This window comes from Erythrolamprus reginae, chromosome 8, assembly GCF_031021105.1.
Source record: "Erythrolamprus reginae isolate rEryReg1 chromosome 8, rEryReg1.hap1, whole genome shotgun sequence".
NCBI classification, from domain to species: Eukaryota; Metazoa; Chordata; class Lepidosauria; order Squamata; family Dipsadidae; genus Erythrolamprus; species Erythrolamprus reginae.
In genome coordinates this window covers 3,160,327-3,185,523 of record NC_091957.1, presented here as the reverse complement: position 1 = coordinate 3,185,523, position 25,197 = coordinate 3,160,327, and the positions used below count along the sequence as shown (strand labels likewise).

At 46.0% G+C, this 25,197-nt stretch overlaps 1 protein-coding gene across 1 annotated transcript in view; it reads left to right on the top strand.

Annotated features, from left to right (window-relative positions):
- Positions 1 to 22,306, top strand: part of AK8 (adenylate kinase 8) — a 71,037-nt gene extending 48,731 nt beyond the window's left edge. Inside the window, 4 exon segments of the mRNA XM_070758682.1 lie at positions 1,696 to 1,721; positions 1,723 to 1,838; positions 21,432 to 21,512; positions 21,619 to 22,306. Of these exon segments, the coding sequence (XP_070614783.1) occupies positions 1,696 to 1,721; positions 1,723 to 1,838; positions 21,432 to 21,512; positions 21,619 to 21,865 (470 nt within the window). The 3' untranslated portion in view covers positions 21,866 to 22,306.
- Positions 22,307 to 25,197: the final 2,891 nt, after the last annotated feature.

The window sequence follows — 25,197 nt, the reverse complement described above, 5'->3', positions numbered from 1 at the left end:
CATGCCATAACTTGTAATGGCCTAGGGGGGGAAAGAATAACTTAACTCCCCCGTGCCCTGGCGACAAAGGTGGGTCTTAAGAAGTTTGCGAAAGACAAGGAGGGTGAGGGGCCGTTCTAATCTCTGGGGGGAGCTGATTTCAGAGGGCCGGGGCCACCACAGAGAAGGCTCTTCCCCTGGGGCCCGCCAAACGACATTGTTTAGTCGACGGGACCCGGAGAAGGCCAACTCTGTGGGACCTAACTGGTCGCTGGGATTCGTGCGGCAGAAGGCGGTCCCAGAGATATTCTGGTCTGATGCCATGAAGGGCTTTATAGGTCATAACCAACACTTTGAATTGTGACCGTAAACCGATTGGCAGCCAATGCAGGCCACGGAGTGTTGCAGAAACGTGGGCGAATCTAGGAAGCCCCACGATGGCTCTCGCGGCCGCATTCTGCACGATCTGAAGTTTACGAACACTTTTCAAAGGTAGCCCTATGTAGAGAGCATTGCAGTAGTCAAGCCTCGAGGTGATGAGGGCATGAGCGACTGTGAGCAGTGACTCCCTGTCCAAATAGGGCCGCAACTGGTGCACCAGGCGAACCTGGGCAAACGCTCCCCCTCGCCACAACTGAAAAATGATGTTCCAATGTCAGCTGTGGATCAAGGAGGACGCCCAAGTTGCGGACCCTCTCTGAGGGGGTCAATAGTTCCCCCCCCAGGGTAATGGACGGACAGATGGAATTGTCCTTGGGAGGCAAGACGATGGGTCAGACACAACTTCATAACTAACAACAACAATATATACACTACAACACACACAAATATAAATGAGTTGCTATGTTTATATCCATCCATTAATCCATCCATTCCTCCACCCACCCACCCACCCACCCACCTATTTATTTATCTATCTATCTATCTATCTATCTATCTATCTATCTATCTATCTATCTATCATCCATCCATCTATCTGTCTATCATCTATCTATCTATGTATCTATCTATCTATCTATCTATCTATCTATCTATCTATCTTAGGACTTCATGAACTCAATCTGTATAATCTGGAGGACAGAAGGGAAAGGGCGGGGGACATGATTAAAACATTTAAATATGTTAAAGGGTTCAATAAGGTTCAGGAGAGAAGTGTTTTTAATAAGAAAGTGAACACAAGAACAAAGGGGCACAATCTGAAGTTAGTTGGGGGGAAGATGAGAAGCAACGTGAGAAAATATTATTTTACTGAAAGAGGAGCAGATGCTTGGAACAAACTTCCAGCAGACGTGGTTGATAAATCCACAGTCACTGAATTTAAACATGCCTGGGATAAACATAGATCCATCCTAAGATAAAATACAGGAAATAGCATAAGGGCAGACAAGATGGACCAGGAGGTCTTTTTCTGCCGTCAATCTTCTATGTTTCTATGTTTCTATCGTGAGCTATTGGTCTTGAAGGCGCCATCTTATCTCTCGGAGTTGAGGTCAACGTGTGTGCCCATCCCAAATTGCAGAGCAGCAATGATAGGAAAAGGAAACACGTTGGTTGCATTCCAAAGAATTACCCTTCCAATCCAAATTCTGGGTTGGGATGCTACGATATTAAAAAAAGAACCAGAGTTCTCCATTGTTTCATCGATGTTGGTTCAAATATCCTCAGTTGACTGTGTGCCTCCTTATCGAAACCTTGTCCTTTTTCCCCCTCCCCTAGTGCCAGACAAGGTGGTCATCCGACTCCGTCTCCAGACGGATCAACCGACTGGACTGCTACGTCCGAGGTTGGGTCATGCATGGCTTCCCGAAAGATGTAGAGCAAGCCAAGCGCATGCCGGCCAGTGGGATTTTCCCAAACAGGTAAGAGCGTTCTCTTTGAGTTATTTATTTATAGTTTGTGTTGGAAGGGACCCGGTAGTTCAACCTCCTGCTGGTGCAGGAGACCCTATACCAGTGTTAGCAAACCTTTTTCCCCTCGGGTGCAGAAAGAGCCTCCGTCCATGCTATCGCTCATGCCCGAGTGCCCACACCCATAATTCAATGCCTGGGGACAGCGAAAATATTTATTATTATTATTATTATTATTATTTATTAGATTTGTATGCCGCCCCTCTCTGAAGACTCGGGGCGGCTCACAACAGTAATAAAAACAATACAGTAGTGGAAAATAGCTTCTCCTGCTCCCCGGAGGCCCTCTGCAGGCTGGAAATGGCCTGTTTCCCAACTTCTGGTGGGTCCAGTAGGCTCGTATTTTGCCCTCCCCAGGCTCCAAAGACTTCCCTGGAGCCAGGGGAGGGTAAAAAACGCCCTCCCCATCCCCCTGGAGGCTCTCTGGAAGCCAAAAACGCCCTACCAGAGCCTCTGGGCGAGCCAAAATTAGCTGGCCGGCACACACATGCACGTTGGAGCTCAGCTAGGGCTACGGCTCGCATGCCAGCAGATATGGCTCCGTATGGCACCCGTGCCATAAGTTCACCATCACTGCCCTATGCCATCCCAGAGATATGGCAGTCCAGTCTCCTCTTGAAGGTCTCCAGTGTTGGGGCGTTCACAACCTCCGCAGGCAGGCTGTTCCACCGATTGATCACTCTCACCATCAGAAAGTCCCTCCTTATTTCCACGTTGAATCTCTCCTTGGTCAGCTTCCACCTGTTGTTCCTCGTTTGGCCTTCTGGTGCTTTGGAGAATAGTGTGACCGCCTTGCCCCCTGCGGCAGCCTGGGGAGTATTTGAAGACTCCCGTCCCCCCTGGACTTCCTCTTTGCTAGGCTGTCTGTGCCCAGTTTATTTATTTTATTTATTTATTAGATTTGTATGCCGCCCCTCTCCGTAGACTCGGGGCGGCTCACAACACAATAAAACAGTTCATGACAAATCTCATAAATTACAATTTAAAATATTTTTAAAAACCCATTATTAAGCAGACATACATACAAGCATACCATACATAAATTGCATAGGCCCGGGGGAGATATCTCAGTTCCTCCATGCCTGACGACAAAGGTGGGTTTTGAAGAGTTTACGAAATGCAAGGAGGGTAGAGGCAGTTCTAATCTCCGGGGGGAGCTGGTTCCAGAGAGTCGGGGCCGCCACAGAGAAGGCTCTTCCCCTGGGGCCTGCCAACCGACATTGTTTAGTTGACGGGACCCGGAGAAGGCCAACTCTGTGAGACCTAATTGGTCGCTGGGATTCTTGCGGCAGAAGGCGGTCTCGGAGATATTCTGGTCCGGTGCCATGAAGGGCTTTATAGGTCATAACCAACACTTTGAATTGTGACCGGAAATTGATTGGCAACCAATGCAGACTGCGGAGTGTTGGTGTAACATGGGCATACCTGAGGAAGCCCATGACTGCTCTCGCAGTTCCTGCAACCTTTCCTCGTGTGTTTCGGTTTCCAGTCCCTCCATCATTCCGGTTGCTCTCTTCTGCACTTACCATGAAAAGGAGTTGAGCAAAGAACCACTGTGTAAAACCCCACCTAGTTTACTCCATAGAAGCTGGGGCTGTAAATCACTTGTTTCTTGACGCAGGTTGCAAAACACTCCAACCTTCAGCGTAGGTTTCTAACACCAAGAGGGAGGAAGGGGAAAATAGAAATAGAATTAGGGCTAAGAAAACAATCTAGGGACAGAAGCCGGAAGGGTGTATATCAAACATAGCAGCTCTGCCTGTCGCTCATTTTCAGGGCAGGTGTGTGTGTGTGCGTGTTTGCTGAAATTTAGATTACCGTATATTTCAGAGTATAAGATGCAGTGGAGTATATGGATGTATGTTTGGTTTTTATATTAATGGGTTTTTTAATCGTTTTTAGTATTAGATTACTATTGTACACTGTTTTATTGTTACTGTTAGCCGCTCCGAGTCTCCGAAGAGGGTCGGCATACAAATCCAATCAATCAATCAATCAATCAATCAATAAATAAATAAATAAATAAGACACACCTTAGTTTTTGAGGAGGAAAACAGGGAAAAGAATCTGCTTACCAGGTATTCATCTGGCCAGCGTCCTTAGTCCGGCCAGCATCAGCCCGTTATTTTATGCCCTGGTTAAGGGCTTTAAAAAAACTTTATTCAGAGAGAGTAACAATGAAAGAGCTTGCAAGCCGGTAAGAGCTGGGAACATCATTAGCACCTGGAAAGAAACAGTTGGATCAAGTACAGCAATGGAAAAAACCCTGCAAAGACTTAGGGCTTGGAAAACATTCATCGCAAAGAGTAATAATGAAAGAGCTTGCAAACCGGTAAGAGCTGGGAACATTGTTAGCACCTGGTTAGGGCCGGAAAGAAACTTATTTGGAGCAGGTTAGAGCAATGGAATAAAACCCTGCAAAGACTTATGGCTTGGAAAACATTCTTTGCAGAGAGTAACAATGAAAGAGCTTGCAAGCCGGCTGGAAAGAAACTTATTCGGAGCAAGTTAGAGCAATAGAAAAAAACTCTGCAAAGACTTAGAGCTTGGAAAACATTCTTTGCAGAGAGTAACAATGAAAGAGCCTGCAAGCCGGCTGGAAAGAAACTTATTCGGAGCAAGTTAGAGCAATGGAAAAAAACTCTGCAAAGACTTAGAGCTTGGAAAACATTCTTTGCAGAGAGTAACAGTGAAAGAGCCTGCAAGGTAAGAGCTGGAAAGATGGTTAGCAGCTAGTTAGAGCTGGGTGGAGGGGAGCTACATTCAGAATATAAGACGCACCCAAATTATCAGCCTCTTTTTGGGAGGAAAAGGGTGCGTCCTATACTCTGAAAAATATGGTAACATAAATGTACCTGTCTATTAAGCGGACAACATCCCCATCACGTCCCTAAACAATGTTATTGGGGGAAAGTCCTCCATCTTATCCTGCCTTGGGAGGGGCCGCTCTGGCCTCTCGGCTTTGATCAAACAAGGACCACCACCCCACAGAATAGCTGTCAGGCTATCAACCCATAAGCCCGATTTCTTAGGAGTAATAAATGGCCACCCCTTCAGATCCCGCGTTGCGTCTGACGCCCGTCTCTGCCACAAATGCTACTAAATTATATAGCAGGCAGCCGGCATCAGTCTCTGGGCTCTTTCAATTTATGGGAAGGGAAGACGAAAGCCGTCAGTAATTGATAGCCGGGAAGAATGTTAAAAAAACAAAAAGGAAAAAAAAAAGGGGTGGGTGGGAAAGTCCAGTTATTTGAGTGAAGAAGTGGGCCGAGGAGAAATTTTCTCCCAACCAGAAGAAACAAATTGGGCTATAAAATTTCTTAATACGGTAATCGTAAAAACAGGCAGAGAGAGGAGGAGAGGCCCTGCTAGCTTCCGTCCTAGCATCCTGCAACCTGCCTCGGGCGAAGAACGGAATAATTTATTTCCTTGGGAAAAAAAAAGGTGTTAGATTTGGCCTTTGGGTCAACAAAGCAAAGGCGGGAATATTGGGAGACACGGGGAGAGGGGGGGTTGAGTTGCGTTTCCACCGGCTTCTCCTGGCATCAAATTATCCAGGGGACCACAGCTGGGATGATGTCAACACTCTGCCTAAAGGGTCTTCTTCCTCTTCCTTTTCCTCTTCTTCTTCTTCCTCCTCCTCCTCTTCTTCTTCTCCACCTCCTCCTCCTCTTTTTCTCCTCCTCCTTCTCCCTCTCCTTCTTCTCTTCCTCCTCCTCTCTTCTTCATCTTCTTCATCATCATAGAAACATAGAAGATTGACGGCAGAAAAAGATCTCACGGTCCATCTAGTCTGCCCTTATACTATTTCCTGTATTTTATCTTAGGATGGATATATGCTTATCCCAGGCATGTTTAAATTCAGTTACTGTGGATTGACCAACCACTTCTGCTGGAAGTTTGTTCCAAGGATCTACTACTCTTTCAGTAAAATAATATTTTCTCATGTTGCTTTTGATCTTTCCCCCAACTAACTTCAGATTGTGTCCCCTTGTTCTTGTGTTCACTTTCCTATTAAAAACACTTCCCTCCCGAACCTTATTTAACCCTTTAAGATATTTAAATGTTTCGATCCTGTCCCCCCTTTTCCTTCTGTCCTCCAGACTATACAGATTGAGTTCATTAAGTCTTTCCTGATACGTTTTATGCTTAAGACCTTCCACCATTTTTGTAGCCCGTCTTTGGACCCGTTCAATTTTGTAGGTGAGGTCTCCAGAACTGAACACAGTACAGTATTCCAAATGGGGTCTCACCAGCGCTCTACATAGCGGGATTTATTTGTCATATATTTGTATGACAAACAAACAAACAAACAAACAAACAAACAAACAAAAAATCTCCCCTTCCCCTCCAACCTTTAAGTCTTTCCTGGTAAGTTTTATGCTTAAGACTTATCAGGAAATATAATCTTCTTCTCCTCCCCTCCCTTTCCTCCTCTTCTCTTCTTTCTCCTCCTCTTCTTCTTCCTCCTCCTCCTTCCACCTCTCCCTCTCCTTCTTCTTCTTCTTCTCATCCTCCTCCTCGTCCTCATCCTCTCCTCTTCTCCTCCTCCTTTTCTTCCTCCTTCTCGTCCTCGTCCTCCTCTTCCTCTTTTCTCCTCCTTAATCTTCTCACCCAGAGCCAACCTTCATTGGCCTTTCGACAACTTTCCAACGCAACCCCGAACTGGATCGTTTCTCACCAGAGGGGGGCCTTTAATTAAGTCACGTCCTTTCATTTCCACCTGCCTCTCGAAGGCTCTCAGAAGAGAGCAGGTAAATGTTAAGAGGGGGGAAAGGCCGGGCGGATTTGAAGTTGGGCGATCTTTTCACCAAAACCCTCCCTCCACCGTCGCAAAGCCCGGCACTTCCGCGGAATACATATTCAACGATAAGTATGCCAGCCCACGTCTGGCAAACTCGGAGATAATGGCACCCTGCGAAGGTCACCGAGGTTTTATTAGCTCAATTAATGGAGGTGTAAGATAAGGCTAATGCCGAACTCTTCAAATGGCTAAAGAAAAAAACCCTGTGGTAGTAGAGTTATTAACCTCTCCCAACCGTTGGATTCGGGCGGGCGGTTCTTACGCCATTTCCCAGTTCAGGTCTCCAATAATAGGCAGCTGATTAGCTTTAATCCACCCTGAAAACTAGCAGCCGAGACAGGGAAAGTCCAAATAATCACCGAGCGGGAGACAATAAAATCCCCCATTTTCTTTCTACTAAGCGGCTCATCGCTTTGAATCTCTCCCCCTCTCTTCCCCTCCCTTCATCCAAAGACTTAAGCGGACGAGAAAGGTCGTGCCGGGCCCGAAAAGCAGAAAAGGAAAAAAACCACGGAGGCGTTTTTGCTTTTCGATCCCTGCTGGAGTTTTTGCCCTCGATTCTAGACTTATAAAAGTTCACTTAGGGACTGTTCCGACTTACGACGGCGCTGTTTTTTGCCCCGCACACTCATTTCGGCATCCCTTGTGGTGGGTTGCTGCCAGTTTGGACCAGTTCGGACGAACCGGGGGGTGGGAATATCCCTTCCGCTCACCAAACTGGCTACGATGGTCGGCTGGCCACACAAACACACACACACACACAAACACACACAAATTGGTCCTCCAGCTGCCACAACCGGCAAAGAACCCTCTGAGCATGCGCAAAGGCTTCTGCGGATGTGCAGAGTCTCATTTCCCCAAAATCTGCAGTCTGCATTGGTTGCCGATGTTGGTTATGACCTACAAAGCCCTTCATGGCATCGGACCAGAATATCTCCGAGACCGTCTTCTGCCACACGAATCCCAGCGACCAGTTAGGTCCCACAGAGTGGATCTTCTCCGGGTCCCGTCAACTAAACAATGTCGCTTGGCAGGACCCAGGGGAAGAGCCTTCTCTGTGGCGGTCCCGACCCTTTGGAACCAACCAACTCCCCCCAGATATCAGAGTTGCCCCCACCCTCCTTGCCTTTTGTAAGCTCCTTAAAACCCATCTCTGTCGTCAGGCATGGGGGAATTGAGATATTCCCTTCCCCCTAGGCTTATAAAAAGTTTATGCATGGTATGTCTGTATGTATGATTGGTTTCTTAAATTGGGGTTTTTAAATTAACTTAAATATTAGATTTGTTTATACTGTCTTATTATTGTTGTTAGCCGCCCCGAATCTACGGAGAGGGGCGCCATACAAATCTAATAAATAAATAAATACGATAAATAAAATGCGCACTTCCGACACGATGCAACACTGGTAGGGAAGGTAAGCATTTGGAGGGTTGACAGGTGACTCATCTTTGTGATTGTGTGATTTTTTTCCCCCTTTGGCGACCTCCTGACAAAGCCAAGTCGATGAGGAAACGAGGTTCACTTAACAAGCCTGTGACTCATGTAACAATTGCAGGGGTTCACTTTAAAGAAACGTCGTAAAACAGGGCAAGGCTCGCTAGACGACCTACAAAGTTATTCTGCCGCACAAATCCCAGCTGCCCGGTCAGGTCCTGCAGAGTCGGCCTTCTCCGGGTCCCGTCAACCAGACAATGTTGTTTGGTGGGGCTTAGGGGGAGAGCCTTCTCTGTGGGGGGCCCGGACCTCTGGAATCAACTCCCCCCGGAAATTCGCACTGCCCCCATCCTCCTCACCTTCAACCTTACATTATCTACAATAGACCTCTCCCCTTTTCTAAGAGGTCTATAAGGGGCGTGCATAAGTGCACCTTCGTGCCTACCGTTCCTGTCCTAATGTCTTTTTAACTTTTCTATCTCTACTTTATACTTATATTATGTTAAACATACTACAAAACTTCCTGGTCCATATAGTCTGCCCATATACTATTTCCTGTATTTTATCTTAGGATGGATCTATGTTTATCCCAGGCATGTTCAAATTCAGTTACTGTGGATTTACCAACCACGTCTGATGGACGTTTGTTCCAAGCATCTACTACTCTTTCAGTCAAATCATATTTTCTCATGTTGCTTCTGATCTTTCCCCCAACTAACTTCAAATTGTGTCCCCTTGTTCTTGTGTTCACTTTCCTATTAAAAACACTTCCCTCCTGAACCTTATTTAACCCTTTAACATATTTAAATGTTTCGATCATGTCCCCCCTTTTCCTTCTGTCCTCCAGACTCTACAGATTGAGTTCATGAAGTCTTTCCTGATACGTTTTATGCTTAAGACCTTCCACCATTCTTGTAGCCCGTCTTTGGACCCCTTCAATTTTGTCAATCTTTTTTTGTAGGTGAGGTCTCCAGAACTGAACACAGTACTCCAAATGGGGTCTCACCAGCGCTCTATATAGCGGGATTTATTTGTCATATATTTGTATGACAAATAAATAAATAAATAAATAAAATAAATCTCCCCTTCCCCTCCAACTTTCCTATAGATCTTGAGGGTTGTGTGTGGAGTTGTCAGTATTTTGTCTATATTTGCTTTAACCCAGCAGCCCTGCCTGGCGAGGCTCAGTCCCGTCACTCTCATCAACAATAATTAGGCTTGTAAGACTAATGGAAGAAATCGTGTCTAATTACCTTACTGAAGGCCCAATTAGGCTATTAACATTCGCCCGGGCTACAAGCTAACTGGCGAGGAGAGCCGGCTCATTTGCATGGCATTAAGTTAATTGAGCTGGAGGCGAAAGGGCGGTGGGTGGGGAGAGAAAGTGCTAGAGGGTTAGTATTACAAACTGGATAAGGATGTCCAGACTGGGACAATTAACCTGACAGTTTTATTAATTAACGGGGATCCGATTACCTAGAAGGAATAGCGTTTGGCAGAGGGAGAGAGAGAGAGTGAAACAAACAGAGAGAGAAACAGAGAGAGAGAGAGACAGAAAGACAGAGAAAGAGAAAAAAACAGAGAAAGAGAGAGAAAGAGAGAGAGAAACAGAGACACATAGAAAGAGACAGAGTAAGAGAGACAGAGAGAGGAAAAAACAGAGAGAGAGAAAGAAAGAAAGAGACAGAGAGAAACAAACAGAGAAAGAGAGTGAAAGAGAGAGAGAGACAGAGAAAGAGAGAAACAGAGAGACACACAGAGACAGAGAGAGAAAAAACAGAGAGAGAGAGAGAGAGAAAGAAAGAAACACACAGAGAGAGAAACAGAGAGAGAGAGAGAGAGAGAGAGAGAGAGAGAGAAAGCGCAAGAAAGAGCATGAACGAGAGAGCAAGAGAGAGCATGCTTCATTCTTGACCAAAAGTAATGGTCAGTTGTGGTGCAGTGATGGGGTAATGAAGTTTGCAAATGGTGAATTTTCAACCTGGGTATAAATTGATGACAGCAACAGCAATAGCAGTTAGACTTGTATACCGCTTCACAGTCATTGATAGTCCTCTCTAAGCTGTTTATAGAGTCAGCCTGTTGCCCTCAATCATCTGAGTCCACAGTTCGGATCTAGGTAGGTAGGTAGGTAAGCAGACAGACAGACAAGGACAGACAGAGATAGATAGATAGATAGATAGATAGATAGATAGATAGATGATAAATAATGATAGACAGACAGACAGACAGATAGATAAATAGATAGATGATAGATAGATAGATGTTAAATAGTGATAGATAGACAGATAGAGAGATAATAGATGATAGACAGATAGACAGACAGACAGATCGTTAATAGATAGATGATAGACAGACAGACACAGCATTTATATACCACTTCACAGTGCTTTCACAGCCCTCTCTAAGCGGTTTACAGATTCAGCCTCTTGCCCCCAAAAATCTGGGTCCTCCTTTTAACGACCTCGGAAGGATAGATGGCCGAGTCAACCTTGAACCGGTCAGGATCGAACACCTGGCAGTGGGCAGATCTTGCCGGCAATACTGCATTCCTACCACTGCTCCACCATAGTTCTTCGTTCACTTGACCCTGCTGTAGGGTTCCTACCCTACCCTACCTCATCCCATCCCACCCCATCCCATTCTTCATATTTTCCCTTCCATTCTTCCTCCCTCCCTCTCTTCTTTCTTATCTTCTTTCTTTCCTTCTTTCCCTTTCTGTCTCCCTCTCTCTTTCCTTCCTTCTTGCTCTGCCTTCAGGGGCTCCAGCAAGTATGTTGCCCCCCTCTTCTCTGTGACAGCCCCTCAAACATTGGAAAATTGATGAAAAACAGTGATCCCCCGATCATTGCGAGGGTTCCGTTCCAGGACCCCCCGCAATGAGCGGGTTTTCGCGAAGTAGCGCTGCGGAAGTAAAAACACCATCTGCGCATGTGCAGATGGTGTTTTTACTTCCGCGGCAGCAGCGAGGAGCCGAAGATTGGGGTTTCCCCGCCGCCCACGCAAACTCCTCGCTGCTGCCGCGCCCGCCGCTCGCCCGCCCTGAAAGGGAAAGCCCCCCCAGGCCGGCTCCGATCCCCCCAGGCCGGCTCCGATCCCCCCAGGCCGGCTCCGATCCCCCAGGCCGGCTCCGATCGTTTTAAAACAGGCGCGCGGCTTCTCCGCTGACTCCTGGCGAACTTCCCGGGCGAAGGGCGGGCGAGCGGCGAAGGGCGGGCGAACGGCGGGCGAACGGCGGGTGGCCGGGCGAAGGGCGGGCGAGCGGCGAACGGCGGGTGGCCGGGTGAACGGCGGGCGAGCGGGTGCTGGGGGGGGCTTCGCCCTCCCGCCAGCAAGAGGGGGAAGACCCAGGGAAGCCGCCCAGCAGCTGATCTGCCCGGCGCCATCTACGCATGCGTGCCCATAGAAAAAAGGGCACGCATGCGCAGATGGTGTTTTGACTTCCGGGTTGAAAAATCACAAATTAGCCTGTTCGCAATGGTCGGGAACGCAATAACCGGGGGATCACTGTACAGCAAAAGGACCTGTCAAACCAGGTTCACCATTCTAAAACGGTGACATCTATGTTTGTCTTGGGGAAAAAAATAAAATAAAAAGCTCATAATATTATCCTAATTCACCAATCACCAAGGAGTATTAAGAGATAAGCAGTGTATTTCTTTTTTACAACTTAGGCATTATAATACCAATTAATACTAATGTATTATACGGCTACTAATAAGTGTACAATTATGTGTATGTTGTTGCTCAAGCAATTATGCAGCTCTCGCTGGTACTTTAAAAAAACAACCCCCCGTAAAATCCAATTAGTGTAATCTTTAACCCCCTCCCACCAAAACTTTGAAAATTTGGTGCTATTGTGAAAAGGAAACACCAGGAAAGAAAAGGGGGAAATGTATGCGTGTCTTGACGCCTTTTCTGTTATTTATTTATTTATTTATTTTTATTTTTTATTTATTCATTTGTCCAATACACAAATAAAGATAAATGTAAAAATAGAGGAGAAGATTTATGAAAGGAAGAAAATATGTATGATATATGAGATAAAGGAAAGACAATTGGACAGGGGACGAAAGGCACACCAGTGCACTTATGCTCGCCCCTTACTGGCCTCTTAGGAACCTGGAGAGGTCAATCGTGGAGAGTCTAAGGGAGAAATGTTGGGGGTTGACACTACTGAGTCCGGTAATGAGTTCCACGCTTCGACAACTCGATTGTTAAAGTCATATTTTTTACAGTCAAGTTTGGAGCGGTTAGTATTAAGTTTGAATCTGTTGCGTGCTCTTGTGTTGTTGCGGTTGAAGCTGAAGTAGTCATTGACCGGTAGGACGTTGCAGCATATGATCTTGTGGGCAATACTCAAATCGTGTTTTAGGCGCCGTAGTTCTAGGCTTTCCCAACTGCTGAAGTTTCCTTGAAACAGAAAAAATATATATCTTGCAGGTGCAAACATTTCTCTTCCCGTCTCTAGAAACAGGAAAGAGTAGGACAGAGGGTACCTAAAAGATCATCTAGGCTTGGAAAATTTAAAAAAAAGAAATACAAAATTGGCCTTCTTTCTTCTCTTCCCTTTCCATCCCAAAGTGTCAACGGTATTTCCTAAAAAAATGAGCATCACCTATCTTGCTGGATGCTTCAGCATTCGTTGCCGAATGATGGGATCTGTTGAATGGATCTCTTTTGTGCCCAGCGATTTGTTTTTCAGAGCCAAAGCTAATTGGGGAAGGGAGGGCTTCAATTTCCAGTGCCGTTATCGTGTCAGATGGCGTCCATCATTCAATCTGTTAGATACGCAAACAGTCAATGGCCTCAGGAGGGAATGGTTCCCAGGAAGGGGAAGACAGACAAACCAACAGGGCAGGCAGGCAGGCAGGAAGGAAGGAAAGAAGGAAGGCAGGAGGGAAGGAAGGAAGGAAGGAAAGAAGGAAGGCAGGAAGGCAGGAGGGAAGGAAGGAAGGAAGGAGAAAGAAGGCAGATGATAGAAGGAAGAAAGAAAAGGATAAGGGAAGGGAGGGAAGGGAGGAAGGAAGGAAGGCAGGAGTGAAGGAAGGAAGGAGAAAGAAGGCAGATGATAGAAGGAAGGAAGAAAGGGATAAGGAAAGGGAGGGAAGGAAAGAAAGAAAGAAAGAAAGAAAAAGAAAATATAGGGAGGGAGGAAAGAAGGCAGGCAAACAGGCAGGCAGGCAGGAAAGAAGGCAGGAAGGAAGGAAGGAGAAAGAGAAGGCAGATGATAGAAGGAAGGAAGAAAAAGATAAGGAAAGGGAGGGAAGGAAGGAAGGAAAGAAAGAAAATATAGGGAAGCAGGGAGGGAGGGAAGAAGGAAGAAAGGAAAGAAGGCAGGCAAACAGGCAGGCAGGAAAGAAGGAAGACAGGAAGGAAGGAAGGAAGGAGAAAGAGAAGGCAGATGATAGAAGGAAGGAAGAAAAAGATAAGGGAGGGAAGGAAGGAAAGAAAGAAAATATAGGGCAGGAGGGAAGGAAGAAGGAAGGAAGGAAGGAGGGAAGGAAGGAAGGGGGGAGGGAAGGAAAGGAGTGTATTATTCTGATAACAAGAAAAAGGATAAAATTTAGAGGGGCTGCCCCCAAAGAAGAGGAGGGGGGGTGTCAACCTCTTCTCCAAAGCCCCTGAAGGCAGGAGAAGAAGCAACGGATGGAAACGAACCAAGGAGAGAACCAACCTGGGCCTAAAGAGGAATTCCCTGACATTTACAACAATTAACCCGTGGAACTCCTTGCCTCCAGATGTTGCGCGTGCTCTATCTCTTGGAGGCTTTCAAAAAGAGACCGGACAGCATCATAGGACCTTCTCCACAAGCAGGGGCTCTGGACGAGAAGACCCTCCGAGCCCCCCCCCCCCATTCCCACTCCGTGACTCAACGTCCTGTGTGTGTTCTAAGAGGGAAACTCCTGACCGAGGTGGAAATTTGGCCAGCCGCTGACATATCTACAGCAGAGACATAGATGCAAACAACCAAAGTATTTGGGAACGATGAAATATGCATGGCCATCAGTCACAGCCTTATAAATTCGAGCAATTAGCCGGGTAATCTGAGAAAGGGAAAGAGGTCCAGGGACGCTGTTCCCTATTAGTTAAATGCCAGGGTTGTATTTTTTCTTCCTTCCTTTCTCTCTCTCTCTCTCTTTTTTGTATTTGTGCTTCCCATCAAATCAACTAACACTTCCTTTAATTGGCTCATGAATTATACAGCAGGGGAGGGGGTGGAAGAGGGGGGGCACATTACCATTTAATCACCAGTAAACATTTCTGCCTTCTCTCTTTCCTCTCTCCCACCCCCACCCCCATTGCAAAATGCACAGTCGCTCATTAATTCCTTAATTTCAGCAAATGGAAGGAAAGCGATGCGTAGTTTGGCAAGACAAAATCGCCTCCGGCAATGGTAGGGAGGGGGAAGAGAGAGAGAAGAGGGAAGGGGGGAGGGAGAGAGAAGGAGGGAGAGAAGAGAAAGAGAGAGAAGGAGGGAGAGATCGACAGAGAGAGAGAGAGAGAAAAGAGAGAGAAGGAGTTTATGTAGTAGATAATGTAGAAACATAGAAACATAGAAGATTGACGGCAGAAAAAGTCCTCCTGGTCCATCTGGTCTGCCCTTAGACTATTTCCTGTATTTTATCTTAGGATGGATCTATGTTCATCCCAGGCATGTTTAAATTCAGTTACTGTGGATTGACCATCCACGTCTGCTGGAAGTTTGTTCCAAGCATCTACTCCTCTTTCAATCAAATAATATTTTCTCATGTTGCTTCTGAGAGAGAGAGACAGAGAGAGAGAAGGAGGGAGGGAGGGATGGAGAGAGAGGGAGAGAAGAGAGCAAGAAGGAGGGGGAGAGAGAGAAACATAGAAACATAGAAGATTGATGGCAGAAAAAGACCTCCTGGTCCATCTAGTCTGCCCTTATGCTATTTCCTGTCTTTTATCCCAGGCATGTTTAAATTCAGTCCCTGTGGATTGACCAACCACGTCTGCTGGAAGTTTGTTCCAAGCATCTCCTCCTCTTTCAATCAAATAATATTTTCTCATGTTGCTTCTGAGAGAGACAGAGAAGGAGGGAGGGAGAGCGAGAGAGAAGGAGAAGGAGAGAGAGAGAAGGAGGTCTGGAGAGAGAGAGAGAGAGAGAAGGAGAGAGAGAGAGAAGGAGAGAGAGAGAGAAGGAGGGAGGGAGAGAAGGAGGAAGAGAGAGAGAGAAGGAGGGAGAGAGGGGACAAAAAGTGGTAGGAGGGACATTTAGGCTTTGGGGGGAAAACCCTATTTAAAAAAAAGGCTGTCAGAACTCAATCTGGGAGCTGTCAGCCACTTGAGCCCCCCCTCGACGCCCTCCCTTCCATTTTTCTTTCTCCTTTATTTTTTCCACCCCACCCACCGTGGAGAGTGTGTGTGACTGACGTGTGCCCCCCCTCCACAACTCAGCCTTGTCAACGTATTTTTAAACATCAAGCTGGCGGGTAAACCGAACCCCAATGTAAATTATTTCTTGTCTTCCCGGTGGGGGCGTTTGGGCGGCCTCCCCTTCTCCTCCGTCCCCATGAATATTTCATGCTAGGTTGCATAAATATTAATCCTAATAGCTGTGCACAGCGGTTATTATTTCTGTCTTGTGACAAATATTCATAAAATATTCAGGATCCCTTTTTCGGGAACATTTACACACTTGATTGTGGGATGTGTTTTTGGGCGCAGGCGCTCAACATATTGGGGGGCTCCTGGAGGACCCTCTCCCCTCCTTTCCACCAGCCCAAGCGGTGCCGCCGTGGCTTCCCTCCGTCCTGCTAATTAATACTCTGAAATATCAATATTTCATCGGGTTTATTTCCGCCTTTTCTCCCCCCCCTCGTCCCCCAGAAGCGAACCCTATTAAACTGGAAAGGTTCAATTTGACAGTATTTAAATAGTGAGAACATGTTCTCTATTAGGAGACCGCTTACTTCTGACACGCATGTAAAATGGCATGTCATTGGTTCTTTCTTTCTTTCTTTCTTTCTTTCTTTCTTTCCTTCCTTCATTCTTCCCTCCCTCCCTGCCTCCCTATATTTTCCTTCCTTCCTTTTCCCCTTCCTCCCTTTATTTTCCTTCCTTCCTCCCTCCCTGCCTCCCTATATTTTCTTTCTTTCCTTCCTTCCTTCCTTCCCTTTCCTTATCTTTTTCTTCCTTCTATCATCTGCCTTCTCTTTCTCCTTCCTTTCCTTCCTTCCTTCCCTCCCTCCTTCCTTCCTTCCTTCTTTCTTTCCTGCCTGCATGTTTGCCTGCCTTCTTTCCTCTGTCCCTCCCTATATTTTCTTTTTCTTTTTTTCTTTCTTTCCATCTTCCTCCCTATATTTCTCTTCCTCCCTCCCTCCCTCCCTCACTTCTTTCTTTCTCTCTCTCTTTCTTTCTCTCTTATAATAATAATAAGGGACCTTGGAGGTCTTCTAGTCCAACCCCCTGCTTAGGCAGGAAACCTTACACCACTTCAGATGGTTATCCAACACCGTATTAAAAACCTCCAGTGTTGGGGCATTCACAACTTTTGGAGGCAACTTCTGTTCCAGGGATTAACTGTTCTCACTGTCGGGAAACTTCTCCTTAGTTCTAAGTTGCTTCTCTCCTTGTTTAGTTTCCACCCTTTGCTTCTTGTCCTACCTTCAAGTGCTTTGGAGAATAGGTTGACTCCCTCTTCTTTGGGGCAAACCCTGAGATACTGGAAGACTGCTATCATGTCTCCCCTGGTCCTTCTTTTCATTATACTGGACATACCCAATTCTTGTAAGCATTCTTTATATGTTTTAGCCTTTCTTTCTTTCTTTTTTTCTTTCTTTCTTTCTCTTTCTTTCCTTCTTTTGTTCTTTTCTCCTTCCTTCCTTCCTTCCTTCCTTCTCTTCTTCCATCCCACCCTCTCTGTCTTTCCTTCCTTCCTTTCCTCCCTTCTTCCTTCCCTTTCTCCTTCCCTCAGTCCTTCCTTCCTTCCTTTCCTTGTCCCTTCCTTCCTTCTTGCCTTCCTTCCTTCCCTCCTTCCATCCCACCCTCTCTGTCTTTCTTTCCTTCCTTTCCTCCCTTTTTCCTTCCCTTTCTCCATCCCTCCCTCAGTCCTTCCTTCCTTCCTCCCTTCCTTCCTTCTAGCTTTCCTTCCTTCCCTCCTTCTATCCCACCCTCTCTGTCATTCCATCCTTCCTTTCCTCCCTTCTTCCTTCCCTTCCTTCCTTCCTTTCTTTTCCTTTCCTTGTTCCTTCCTTCCTTCCCTCCTTCTATCCCACCCTCTCTGTCATTCCATCCTTCCTTTCCTCCCTTCTTCCTTCCCTTCCTTCCTTCCTTTCTTTTCCTTTCCTTGTTCCTTCCTTCCTTTCTCCCTTCCTTCCTTCTTGCCTTCCTTCTTTCCTCCCTTCCTCCCACCCTCTCTGTTCTTCCTCCCTCCCTCCCTCCCTGTATGTATCACTTTCTATCGTCTTTTCAAGGTTCAGTCAAGTGAGGAGGGGGCTAAACGCCCTCCGAAGATGCTCCAGCCTCGCCTTCCCCTTCCCCCCTTTCTCCTCCTCAAGTGCCATCAGAACAAACCTCCCGGGGGGATTTTCCCATGATGGAATAACAAACGAGACTAAGGAGGGAGCGAGAGCCGTGAATAACAAGGAGGAACGGAGGCGGGAGGCCCCTCTGGGAAGCTGGTGGACCTCTCACCTGCCGAGCAGCGGAGGGTCTGCTGAAGGGGGTCTCGGAAATTCTCAAAGCTCTTAAAAGATTTGCTCTGTGGGATAAGCAGGACCGGAGCCTTGGCTTGTGCTGGGGACATTTACGGTGAAGAATAAGCAACAGCAACAGCTCTTAGACTTATATACCGCTTCACAGTGCTTTATAGCAGTGTTTCCCAACCATGGCAACTTGAAGATATTTGGACTTCAACTCCCAGAATTCCCCAGCCAGCGTTTGCTGGCTGGGGAATTCTGGAAGTTGAAGTCCAAATATCTTCAAGTTGCCAAGGTTGGGAAACACTGGCGTAGAGTATTCGGTTGTGAGTGGCGGTGTGGGCCCGAGCTCTGTGCCAGCGAAAACAGGCTCCCGAGCTCCATTTTCAGCTGCAACGGCCTCCTGGAACCCTGGCAGAGGATTGCAACAAGCCATCGCAGTGAAAACGGTGCTCGGGGGGCTTTTTTCGCTGGCAGAGGCACTACAGGCGGGTCCTTCGCTGTTTCCAGTGCCAGATCTAGGCCCCCCGATGGACCAGATCAGGCCCCGGGCCTGGAGTTTGACACCCCGATCGAGCTCCTTCAACCGTTCATCCTACATTTTTAGTCTCCATCCAGTGATGGGCTAGATATGCAGAACCGGTAGAACCCCCCTCCCCTACTTTTTCCCCTTTGGGTATGTTTTTCTTATCGCAGTAAATACACATACAGTTTATATAGTAGATAATGTAGAAACATAGAAACATAGAAGATTGACGGTAGAAAAAGACCTCACGGTCCATCTAGTCTGCCCTTATACTATTTCTTGTATTTTATCTTAGGATGGATATATGTTTACCCCAGGTATGTTTAAATTCAGTTCCTGTGGATTTACCGACCACGTCTGCTGGAAGTTTTTTCCAAGCATCTGCTACTCTTTCAATAAAATAATATTTTCTCACGTTACTTCTAATCTTTCCCCCAACTAACCTCAGATTGTGCCCCCTTGTTCTTGTGTTCACTTTCCTATTGAAAACACTTCCCTCCTGAACCTTATTTAACCCTTTAACATATTTATTATTATTATTATTAATAATAATAATAATAGTAATAGTAATAATAATACAAAATTCAGCATAGTGACGTTTGCTATGTTGTATTGACATAATAATAATAATAATAATAATAATAATAATAATAATAAATAGAGAGGGAAATTATATCTCTTTGAGGCAAGGAGAATCCGGGCACCCTAGCCCTAACCCTTGACATAAGTGACGTCAAGTTGGCCAACTTTAAGCCAGTCACATGACCTTTAAGCTACCCCCGGTCACATGATTGTCAAGCCACTCCCACCTGGTCACATATTTGGCAAGCCACACCCACAAAATAAGCCATGCCCACAGTGTGGTAGTAAAAAAATTTGTAGCCCTTCACTGTGTCCATCCCCCTGTCATTTTTCGGCAGAAGATGGGGAACCCCCCTCCCCTACTTTTCCTCGAATCTTCACCAACTTGCCTTCGCATGCTGACACCGCCGCGGATAATAAGACAGACACCCAAACATACATATACCGCGAGACGAAAAGTGCGTTTTTGACAAGACGTGTCCAAGACGCGTTTTGTTAGCGGCGTCACAAAGAAAAGAGCGGGGATATATATATATATATTTTAAAAAAGCTCTTTTTTCATCGTTTTCATCTCCCTCCCCCTTTTTCTCCCGTTCCCGACAAGCTTTCCTTGAGATGCTTTTGTCTTTGTTGTGTTGTATTGTTTTCTGTTGTGTTGATTTGGAAAATATAATGGGGGAAGAGTATCAATTATCGGGGCGATACAAACAGCCCCCTCCCTCCCTCCTACCCAACAACCCTCCCCTTGTCTCCCTTTCTCAGCGACGATATTCATCCCGAGACACGTTGTCACAAGTTATTCATTCTGACAATTGTGTTGTTGGGCAACGGAAACAAAGCTGAAACAAAATGTTGGGAGTGTAAAGGATAAAAGACGGTTGGAAACTATATATATATATATATTTTTTTTCCTCCTGTCTTCACAAATCATTAGATTCCTCGGCGTTTTTGTTGTTGTTGGGGGTTTTTTTTTACACCGCCAGGCTGAGTTTTTCGTTTTGGGTTTCTCATCTCCCCCCACCCCTCGAAATAAAGATAATATTTTTAAAAAATCCTGCAATGGGAATGGAAATTATGATCTGTAAACATTTGAAGAGCAAACAGGAATGATTTTCATAAGTTTAAGTCCTACAAAGGCACCACGTAATCTTTTCTGTGTTTGGCGCGGAGGGGGAAAGAAAAAAAGCCGCCTCTTTCATCTGATTTGAGTCTCTCCAGCAGATGTAAAATGTTCCTTTTGGTGGAATGTCTCAAGCACACCAAAGGGAAAAAGTAAAAAAAAATAAAAATTATAGGATAAAAAGCCGAGCTGAGAAACTGGAAGGGGGAAGAAAGCTCAGAGAAAGCCTAGTCCACAAAACCTTTCCTTCCCCCCCCCCGTCATCCCAACCCCACTGAACCGGAATCTAAATTTAAAATAATTTAAATTGAAACGAAGCCCTGCAAATTGGGCCGTGATTGGTAAATTGGCCAATTCCAAAGGAAACCGATGTGGCTGGATCGACACATGACAAACTGTGTTGTTTCCCGAGACGTTCACTCTGTGGCGATGGAGTAAGGTGAAGTAGAGGAAGTCCTCGGCTTAACGACCACAATGAGCAAGGCAGTTGTTAAATGAGTTAGACCCTGTTGTGTGAGCTATTTTTTCTTCTTCTGCCACTGCAGTTGAGCAAATACAGTGCTACCTCTACTTACGAACTTAATTCGTTCCGCGACCAGGTTCTTAAGTAGAAAAGTTTGTAAGAAGAAGCAATTTTCCCCATAGGAATCAATGTAAAAGCAAATAATGTGTGTGATTGGGGAAACCACAGGGAGGGTGGAGGCCCTGTTTCTTCCCAGGAGATTCCTAGAGAGGCCCCACGGAGGCTTCTCCCCGCCTTTTTTGGCTCTGCTTCTTCCCGAGAGATTCCTAGAGAGGCCCCACGGAGACTTCTCCCTGCCTTTTTTGGCCCTGTTTCTTCCTGGGAGATTCCTAGAGAGGCCCCTTGGAGGCTTCTCCCCGCCTTTTTTGTCCCTGTTTCTTTCCGGGAGATTCCTAGAGAGGCCCCACGGAGGCTTCTCCCTGCCTTTTCCGGCCCTGTTTCTTCCCGGGAGATTCCTAGAGAGGCCCCACGGAGGCTTCTCCCTGTCTTTTTTGGCCCTGTTTCCTCCCAGGAGATTAGAGGCCCCATGGAGGCTACTCCCCGCCTTTTCCGGCCCTGTTTCCTCCCATGAGATTCCTAGAGAAGCTCCACAGAGGCTACTCCCTGCCGGAATATAACACACCCTATTAGTAGAATTGAATAGTAATGAAATTAATGTAAATTACAAATATATAAGAAAAGATAAGAAATATAGAAGAAATTTATGAAAATAGCACCAACGGGAATAGCCGTAAGAGGAGATTGTCAGTGTTATAGTTGACATTTGTGTTCAATATTATAAGTCAATGGTATGTTTTAGGTTATATATTTGTATATAACAGGAAAACTAATTGGGATTATTTTTAGCAGAGTCGAAATTGTCCTTCCCTTCAACCCCTTCTTCATTTCAGGATCTTTTTCCTGAATGTCCCAGCGGAAACTATTCTCGAACGCCTTTCCTACTCCATGGTGGATCCGGTCAGCGGGGAAAGGTGAGTGGCAGAATTATTTTAAAGCTGGGTGCGAAACACTTTGAACAAGCGCGGGGACTTAGCGCCACCCCTTCCTTTTTTTCCTGAATTTCCTGCCACTCTCCAGGTATCACACCCTGTACAAACCGGCCATTACCAAGGAGATCAACGACCGCTTGCTGATTAATCCGAAGGAGATGGAAGACGTCATCAAGGACAAAGTCGACCTGTACTTCAGGCTCTCGAGCAACCTGGAAAAATATTTCGAAGACGCGATTTTCATCAACGGGGATCAAGACCCCCACACGGTATTTGAGTACATAGAAAGTTATGCCATCAACCCGCTGCCGATCAAAGATATCTGGGATCTGTAGTCGGTCAGCCTTCCTTCGCAAGGAAGCTGAAAGTTAAGTAAGAGCTGGAAAGAGAAAAAAAAGAAGAGCAATTTGAAGTTTCGCCAAGAGTTGGGAGTTCTTAAAACTCCGAATCGTTTTAGTTTAGGTTCGTTTCCGATTTTTCTTCCTGCTCTTTTCACACAACCCTCATAAAAAATGCTATTTGGAGGAGGGTGACGCATTTGAAGTGTAGGATATATGCTATATAAGTTGTGACCTGTTTATGCCTTTGTTCTTCCCGACGCGGAAGTTTTTATTTTTAATTTTTAAATCAAATTGTTAAGTGGGAAGAAATCGGAGCGAATTCCTTTCCTCTCACTCCTTCTGTGTTTGCTGAAAATCTTCATTTCTTTCCAACTTGCTCACTTGGTTTGGTTTAAATTCTGCAGCTGGACATTATTAAAAGCTTCTTGAATCAAAGACAATGGCCTTCCAGCCTCTTCAAGTTAAATTTCTTTCCCCCTCTGGTGCCACCTTGGTGAGTGTTCAAAATGCACGTGATGGGTATGCCATCCTCGGTTGGTTGTGGCGGTTGTGTGCGGCCTTCAGATTTTAATGCAGCGTTGTTTGTATGTGGGTCTACGCAACATTCAAGGAACAAGCCCTACATGACTTAGGACCAGATTACCTCTGGGACCGTCTTCTACCTCATGCATCTCAGTGGCCGGTTAGGTCCCACAGAATCAGCCTTCTCTGGGTCCTGTCATGCCACCCCCTCCCTCCTGGTCTTTTGTAAAGCTTTGAAGACCCACCTCTGCTGGCGGGCATGGGGGCCCTGAGTATTGCGATTGTCTCTGGCCGATATTATGAGTGATTGAATCGGATGAATGCACATGACTGTATATGGGGTGTTTTTTTGTATACTGCTCAAAAAAATAAAGGGAACACTTAAACAACACAATATAACTCCAAGTCAATCAAACTTCTGTGAAATCAAACTGTCCACTTAGGAAGCAACACTGACGGACAATCCATTCCACCTGCTGTTGTGCACATTCAACTTTGTACAGAACAAAGTATTCAATGAGAATATTTCATTCATTCAGATCTAGGATGGGTTCTTTGAGGGTTCCCTTTATTTTTTTGAACAGTGTATAATTCTTATAGTAATTTAGATTTCTTTACATATTGTTGCATTTATAGTCTACGGAGAGGGGCGGCATACAAATCTAATAAATAATAATAATATAGTGTACGCCATCCTGAGTCGCCTGAGAAGGGTGACATCGAAATCAAATCAATCAATCAATCAATCAATCAATCAATCAAATCTCTAATAGCAGACCCCTAAGAGTCCCACTCAAACCCACCCTTCTCCCCAAAGTTCGCGGGAAAGCCCGTTTGCATTCTATAGTGCTAAAAAAAAATAAAGGGAACACTTAAACAACACAATATCAAACAAGTCAATCAAACTTCTGTGAAATCAAACTGTCCACTTAGGAAGAGACACTGATTGGCAATCAATTACCCATGTTGTTAGCACAGAACAAAGTACTCAATGAGAATATTTCATTCATTCAGATCTAGGAGGTGTTCTTTGAGTGCTCCCTTGATTTATTTCTTTTTGAGCAGTGTATATGCCCCCCACCGCACCCCCTGGATTCTCAAATACCAATTCTCAAAAATTAAAGAAAATTCCACTTTGGAAGGGGCAGGGGGGGGGGGATTAAAAAGGCAGAGGGTGGTCAAATCAAAGAGTTCCTCACTGTTGCCCCATCCTGTTCATCTCTTGATCCCCTTGCCCGCTGCTTACTTAGCCACAATCAGATGCTAATCAAATCGTGTCGCGGGTCCCAAATTGGTTCGGAAAGGTCGCCGTCCAATTATAAAAACCTAATTCCTTTCCCCCCCCCCTTCTTCTTCTTGCCTGCTGAACCTTTGCTAAGGCCTCTCTCTCTCTAACTATGCAAAGGGGGCCCTCGCAAGCATCGCCTGGTAATTAAATGAATGTCAATTGTTTTAGCGCTTTCCGAGGGAGAGTCCGCTACACGAGTATTAGCATGGTCTTCTAACCCAAACGGCCTACACTTCAGGCTGAGCGGGCGCCCTTGGGGGGGTCAACCGCTGACCCGAAACTCTGGCGGAACGGTGCGCGGGCTGCATTTCAATGAGGGCGGCGAGGTTTGGCTGGCTTTGCTGCGCACTCAGCCGAGCGTAACTAATATTGCGTGTGTGTGTGTGTGTGTTTGCATATAGATGAAAGAAAAGGGGAGGGAGGCTTTACGGCTAAATTAATTAAGCAGATGTACCTGTCTAATTAAAGGCCCGCCGCCGTTCCTTGTTCCCTGCCTTGCGCGTGGCGAACAGTATTTAAATGCGTGGCCGAAGACGCTGTCCTTATCAATATTTAGTAGCGGGGCTCTGATGCAGGTGATATTAGCAAGATGTAGTCCTTTATTTATTATTAATAGGCCGCCGTCCAATTTATGCCCAGCAGTGTACCTTAACCACGGGCAGGTGCAGAAAGCAGCCTGCGGGAAAGAAGGGTTACAAATCCTTCAGGATTGAGCCCCCTTTGGGAGAGACGGGCAATGGGGCAAGGAAGGGCCTTAGTAGCTTAGTAGTAGACTAAGGATTCCCGGGTCCATGTGCCAACTACGTGAGCAACTTCTACTAGAAACATAGAAGACTGACGGCAGAAAAAGACCTCCTGGTCCATCTAGTCTGCCCTTATACTATTTCCTGTATTTTATCTTAGGATGGATCTATGTTTATCCCAGGCATGTTACTGTGGATTCACCAACCACGTCTGCTGGGAGTTTGTTCCAAGGATCTACTACTCTTTCAGTCAAATATTTTCTCACGTTGCTTCTGATCTTCCCCCCAACTCACCTCAGATTGTGCCCCCTTGTTCTTGTGTTCACTTTCCTATTAAAAACACTTCCCTCCTGAACCTTATTTAACCCTTTCACATATTCTAGATTAACTAGAAACATTTAACTAGATTTCTTATTCTAGCCCAGCTGTAGAATGTGGCAGCTTTGAAAGGATGGGTCTGCCGCTGGTCTTGTTTAGAGCCCGAGGCATTGGAGACTTTCCTTTCTGAGGTTCTTCCTCCCCTCGAGATGCAGCTCTGGGCTACGCTTCCTCTCATCTGACTGTTCCCTCTGGCGCTGTGTCTTCCTCCCCGAGGTTCTTCCCCAAATACCATTACAGGCGGTCTTCATAAGAACCTACGAAGAGCCCTGCTGAATCGTGCCAGAGCCCATTGAGTCCAGCATTCTGTGTCCCACAGTGGCCCACCAATTGTCCATGGGGATCTTGAGCAGAAAGAGAAGGCAAGACCCTCCCCTGGACTCCCAACAAACCCA